At 36.0% G+C, this 6,834-nt stretch overlaps 1 protein-coding gene across 1 annotated transcript in view; it reads right to left on the bottom strand.

Moving 5' to 3' along the window:
- Positions 1-6,834, bottom strand: part of TRAP1 (TNF receptor associated protein 1) — a 77,482-nt gene that overhangs the window by 29,024 nt on the left and 41,624 nt on the right. Inside the window, exon 5 of the mRNA XM_044658023.1 lies at positions 3,131-3,202. Within this exon, the coding sequence (XP_044513958.1) occupies positions 3,131-3,202 (72 nt within the window). The remainder of the gene's footprint in view (positions 1-3,130; positions 3,203-6,834) is intronic.

Here is a 6,834-nt window from a genome sequence, read left to right on the forward strand (position 1 = left end):
TCTGGATGGCTTCTGAGATCCAATCTATCTCTTAAGAGCCTATGTGATTCTGTGGAGTAGTTGAATGCTCTGACTGCCTTCAACATGCTCTGTTTCTCCTTTTTTATTATTACCCTCATGTGCTGTTTACTGTTCCTCTTTCTACCTTCACATTTACCCACTGACCTTCTTCTTATCCATGGCTTCTCTACTCTCCTCCACCTTGTACTGCTAAATTAGATAATAGCCTATTAACTTGTTTTCCTATGTCCACCAGCTTCTTTCTCCAATTTATCCCTCACATGGATGTCTGTATAATTATCCCAAAGTATAGTTCAGATAATATAATATATATAATATGTAATAAAATGATATCCTTAAAACCCTTCAGCTGGCCCATTACCCACTGAATATTAAAGTATAAACATGAAATCCTGCCATTCAAAGTCCTTCACAATCTAGTACCACTCGACCTTTCTAGCATTATTTCATAATAATTGACGCATCCTATTTTCTAGTCAAATCTGATTATTCTTTGCCCTCTAATCCTGATCTCTCCCATTCTGCCTAAGCAAGCTGTCATTCCTGAATGAACTTTCTACCTCCTTCCCAAAGCCCTATCTATGTCCATCTTTGTCTACTGAAATCTCTGTTACTTAAAAGCTCAATTATTATACTAGATCCTCTATAAAGTCTGAAAATAATCTCTGTTTAAATTTTCATAGTATTCTATCTGGACTAGTCATTTATTTACTTGCTGCATATCAATCCTCATTTCACTCCAATCCCAAATAGATAGTAAATTCTCTGAAGATGGAAATATTTTATTTCATCACTGTAACCCTGTTGTCCAAAACACTGTCTATCATATTACAAACACTTAACATACTTGTTGCATTGAATCCCTGAAGTTCTAAATCTATGCCCAAAAAGAATGATTAGAGACTTCCAAGTTAAAATGGCCACAGAGTAGATGCAGGGGACTTTCTCTCCTCACCATTTACTGATATAAAGTGCCTCAAAAGGACAAAATCCAAAATTAGGCGAGTGAAGGGGCTCTTCCATAGGGTGCAGCCTTGAAAGCAGGCACTCTATAAGGGGGTAAAATTACTCCTAAAAAGTGTGAGCTGATCACTCCTCCCCCACTCCACCTATAGCACCAGAGTTAGAGTGAGCACAGGGCAATCACTAGGTTCTCAGGGGGCTAGGTGAGGACACCACAGGTTTACCCCAGAGAGCAGCAAGACTTTGGACCCCAGGAAGCTGAGGAATGTGGAGATTGGGTGCAGGGATAAGGCAGAGAGGGGCTGCACACAGCAGATGCAGCAGAGACTGAAAAATTGCCTCAGGCAAAAACTGCTCTGTAACTTGATACAGAGAGCCTTCCCTCTTCACTCAGACTTCTGACTGGAAAGGGAAGAAAGAACTAGCACAGAAATGGCCACCAACACACCCAGGAATTAAAATCTGCAAGTACCAAAAAAAAAAACAAGAAAAGAAACTTGACCCTGTAAAATTCCTATGGAGAAAAACTCCAGACTACAAAGGAGACAGCAGAGGACGACAAACAAGCAAACACATCTAAACCTTCCAAAAAAAAAAATAAAAATGGAAATTGGTCACAAGCTCTTAAGGAACTCGGATTTGAGATGATGAGAAGGAAACTTGGCAAGAAAAGTGGGAAATAGTTCAAAAAGAAAATAACAGTTTAAAAGATAGAATCTCCCACTTGGAAAAAGAAGCCCAGAAATCAAATGAAACAATAAGCAAACTGAAGACCAGAATTGACCTGCTGGAAGCCATGAAAAGCAGGATACCCCAAATTGAAATGGAAAATCAGAAGATCGTAGCTGAAATCCAGTCTTTAAAAACCAGAATTGGGTAAGCAGAAGCTAATGGTATCACAAGACCGCAAGAATTAATAAAGCAAAGTCAAAAGAATGACAAAATAGAAGGAAACATGAAATATCTCTTTGAGAAGATGGTTAACTTGGAAAACAGGTCCAGGAGAGACAATATGAGACTCATAAGCCTACCTGAAAACCTGGAATAAACAGAAAACTGGACATCATAATACAAGAAATTATTCAAGAAAACTGCCCTGATATTCTTGAACAAAAGGGAAAAATAGACATTGAAAAAGCCCATAGATCACCCTCTACATTAAATCCTCAAAAAACAACCCCCAGGAATGTAACTGACAAATTAAAACACTTCCAAGCTAAGGAGAAAATATTGCAAGAAGCCAAAAACAATTCAGACATCAAGGAGCACCAATCAGGATTATATAGAATTTGACAGCCTCTACAATAAAGGACCATAAGGCTTGAAATATGATATTCAGAAAGGCAAGAGAAATAGGCCTACAGCCAAGGATCAACTACCAATCAAAACTGACTTTATGCTTCCAGGGAAAAGTATGAGCATTTAACAAAATAGAAGATTTCCAAATATTTGTAAAGAAAAGACCAGGACCAAAAAGAATGTTTAAAAAGTCATGTGTGTTAAGATCCCCCCCACTCCATGTCTTTTATTTAAAAACAAAAAAACAAAAAGCCTCTTTCAGTCTGATTTTTTTCTAGGATATATCTTTGATGCTATATTCTTCAGAGGAAATATCTCAAGTCTATAATGACTTTATTATTAAACTCTAATAATTTATAATCATATAATGCCTTCAACAACAATAAAAAAAACTGATGCTCTGTGAGATTTAATGGCATAGTTGTCAAATTTATAGGCATCTCTCCTAACATATTTCTACAATTAAGTTTCAAAGTCAAAACTGGTTCTAGAAGAAAAAAAATCACAATAATTGGTTTCCCTCTGAAAAAGCTTTAATGGTAGCAAATAGATCAATAGCTATGATCATTAAAGAAAGACCCAGGAACCACATACTCTGGCCCAAATATATACCATGTGATAGAAAGTGGGAGCCTTTAAAATAGTAATCTTAAAAAAACTATTTATGTGAATATTCACAATGAACATATTGCTTAACTAGCAGCTTGCCCAAAGGAGACTATAGTTTGTTTCCTAAGGAGCCTTATGTTAGAGGCAATTGTTCTAAAAAGAAAGAGCCCTTAGTTGCTGAACCTGAGAGCCAAAAACCTATACAAAAAAATTAAAGAATAAATGAAAAGGTACTTACCTTTGAGCCTGATCTGGCAATAGTTCCCAAATTAGACACCAATTCATTTTGTGTCATGCCAATGCCAGTGTCCTGAAAGAGAAAACCAAGTAATATTAATTACTAAATGACAATTTGCAATGTCTTCTCATGTTAATTGGAGAACTATTTAACTTTTTCCTACATGTGAGCAAAAGATGAAATGACTGAGAAAACAAAGTTTAATCTTCTAGGCATATTGATTTATTAAGCAATGCATGCCAATTGCCCAACCTGACCAAGCTTCTTCAGTTTAGGGCTGAACCTTGAATATGGGGGAGACAAATTTTTATAAAGTAAAACCAATTAATTAAATAAGAAAATTAATTAAAAGGAAACAATACAGCATTAAGTAATCTAATTTATGATTGAAAGAAAGATTAGGGTCTTTCCAAGTTGGGAGGGGAAATAAACAGGTGCAATTCCCTGAATTCAAGAAAAGATGTCCTACTTCTCCCTAAGTATCTGTAAACAATCACAGTAACATCAAAATAAATGACTGAGCAGTATGAGCCAGTTTTCATATAAGATAAATGGGTTGCTTAAGATGTACAATTATGAGAATCCTTATATCAATCTTTAGGGTCTGAGTACATTTCTAGTCAACACAACCTATGTCCTTGGTTAAAGGTCTCTAAACAGCAAGTACGAGGTCCAGTTTCCCAGCCATGTGGGGGTAGGTTCAAACAATGCAATAAAGGTTCTCTCAGTTCCCAAAACTGAATAGTTTTCTTACAGTTCATAAGTTAAACTAGGCCCATAATCAAACAGAAAGGGAACTAAACTAGCTGCAGGATCAAGACACAAGATGGAGTCAATGTGGTTCACTCAGTTCTCTCAATTAACCACTTGCTGTCCTAATTCCCTCAATTTTTTCAATTTTCTTACAATTTCCCTCACATACAGTTGACAGGCACAGTGATTCAAAACATCCATGGCAATAAAAATAAACACCAGAGTGAAATGTGAATATTGTCATCCAAAAAGATGTGGCTCAGTATAGAATACAAGGTAGGCAATGAGGAAATCTAAATTAAAGTACTAGCTCTTTCATTAATTTAAGCAAATCCCAGAATTTCAAATCAAGTCAGAAGACAACAAATGTAATCTATATTTGACCAAGCATCCATGCTATAACACTTCCAAGATCTTTAGTAAGGAAAAATTCCCTTATCTCTCAGCTACTTCATTCTACCTTCAGATTGCCCTAATTGTTAAAAAGATTTTCTTTACACTAAAGCAAAATCTGCTTTTCTACAACTACCACCTCTTTCCTTTTGGGACCAAGTAAAACTAATTGTTTCTTATCCTTTGTACATCTTAGTTTCCTAATATATAAATTATCTCCAACATCACTTCCAGCTCTAACATCCTATGATTTTATGATTCTAATTCTATGTATCCATTGTAAAAACATGGACCAGAAAAAAACTTCCTATGAAACAAGAAGAAAGAGGCAGAGGAAAGAAAGTGACCTGGATAGCATTCCACTGACTGAATTTAAATTTCATAGAATTAAGGATGAACAGAATATTTCCAAAGTCTTTTTTTTTAAAACCATTACCTTCTGTCTTAAAATCAATACTATAAATTTGTTCCAAGACAGAATAGCAGTAAGGGCTAGACAATTGGGATTTAGGTGACTTGTATAGGGTTACATAGCCAAAATGTCTTAAAAAACTTAATCTTTTTAGTTTATCTTAGCAGCAGCTTTAGCAAACTCTTTTTATTTACTCAGTAATGGGAAAAAATATAAGAAGAAAGAAATGGATCAGTTATCAGTCATTTCAGGTTGCTCATTTTCCACTATGAAAATGGGATTTCTTTTATTGATTCTTTGTTAATCAATTACTTAAAATTTGCTATAGTTAGCTCTTTTGATAGAAAAGTTCACTGATCTTTGCATCACATCACTCTTTAAAATCTGAGAACAGATAGATGGTTTTGTCCCAAAGACATGAGTATGGTTTTTCAGGTTAGTCCTAGTCTTAAAATACACTACTTTTCAGGTTTTCCAAGGAGTAAACAGGTCTAGAAAGCCACAGAACCTGCCTGCCAGCTTGCCTAGACATTTTGGGTGTACCCCTTATAATGACAATGAATCCCTTGGTAATTATGCCAGAATATTTGGTGTAATCTTGTGAGGGTTGGAAAGGAAAAAAGGAAATAGCATTTTTAGTCTTTATGATTTGAACAGATATATAGCATTTATACTTTCCAAATGGTAATTTAATATTTATAAATGGCTTAAAAAGCAGACATGCTTCTGAAATGTTGATAAATTATGAAAGCATTACAATTTTCTATAGATTATTGTTCAACTACCCTATCATCACCACCTAAAATTTGCTCCTTGAGATAAAGCATTTTTGAGGATGTTTTGGTTACTGTTCTATAATAAAAGGAGATACTGCTATAAAATAATTTAGGAGCTTAATAGGAATGTGCATCTGAGTATATCATCAAATCACAATGGAATTCTGGGATTGAGCACAAGGACAAAAGATAATTTATAGGTTGTATTACAAAAGAAAGGTTTTTCTTCACTATATACAAAATACAGAAGGGGATATTACTTCCCTTGTAGAATGAAACCATACTCTATAGCAGTGATTCTGAAAGTGGGCGCCACCACCCCCTGGTGGGTGCTGTAGCAATCCAGGGGAGTGGTAATGGCCACATTTTTTTGTATTACATTCTATTCTGAGTTCAATAAATAGTTTCATAATTTCCAGGGGGCACTAAGTAATATTTTTTCTGGAAAGGTGGCAGTAGGCCAAAAAAGTTTGGGAACCACTGCTCTATAGCCTCTTTGGCGAAGCTGTGGCACACATGCAGAGCTGTCACTCAGGGAGCTGCTCAGTTCTCCCTCTTCCTAGCACCCAAAGACATTTTTGCATGCCCTACCCCTCTATTCAGCTGGCCAAAGAGAGCACTTCCTCCCTTAGCTCTTTCTGGTAATCGGGGGGGGGGGGGGCTCACAGACAGCTTGAATTTGCTCTCTGGGCACTTGCACTGTAACAAGGTTCCCCAATCCTGTTCTATAGTGAGGTAACTTAAAATTTTTTAGGCTTAGGTATACTTCATAAATGCAAATCTTTTTTTTGTTTGTTTGTTTTTTAATTTTAAACCCTTCACTTCTGTGTATTGGCTCCTAGGCAGAAGAGTGGTAAGGGTAGGCAATGGGGGTCAAGTGACTTGCCCAGGGTCATACGGCTGGGAAGTGTCTGAGGCCAGATTAGAACCTAGGACCTCCCGTCTCTAGGCCTGGCTCTAAATCCACTGAGCTACCCAGCTGCCCCCAAATGCAAATCTTTTGATAATGCCTAATATTTTTTTATAGCAAAGAAGAGTGGTTTGGTAAAAAGAACTCTAGATAAGGAGTTAGAAGGTCTGGTTAAGAAATATAACAAGCAAAAATACTTAGGAATCTATCTACCAAAACAAACACAGCAATTATATGAAAACAACTACAAAACACTTTCCAAACAAATAAAACTAGATCTAAACAATTGGAAAGCCACTGACTGCTCATGGGTAGGACGAGCTAACATAATAAAAATGACAGTTCTACCCAAATTAATTTACCTATTTAGCGCCATACCTATCAAGCTACCAAAAAACTTCTTTACTGAATTAGAAAAAACTATAACAAATTTCATTTGGAATAACAAAAGATCAAGAAT

Source organism: Gracilinanus agilis, chromosome 1 (assembly GCF_016433145.1).
Source record: "Gracilinanus agilis isolate LMUSP501 chromosome 1, AgileGrace, whole genome shotgun sequence".
Classification (NCBI taxonomy): domain Eukaryota; kingdom Metazoa; phylum Chordata; class Mammalia; order Didelphimorphia; family Didelphidae; genus Gracilinanus; species Gracilinanus agilis.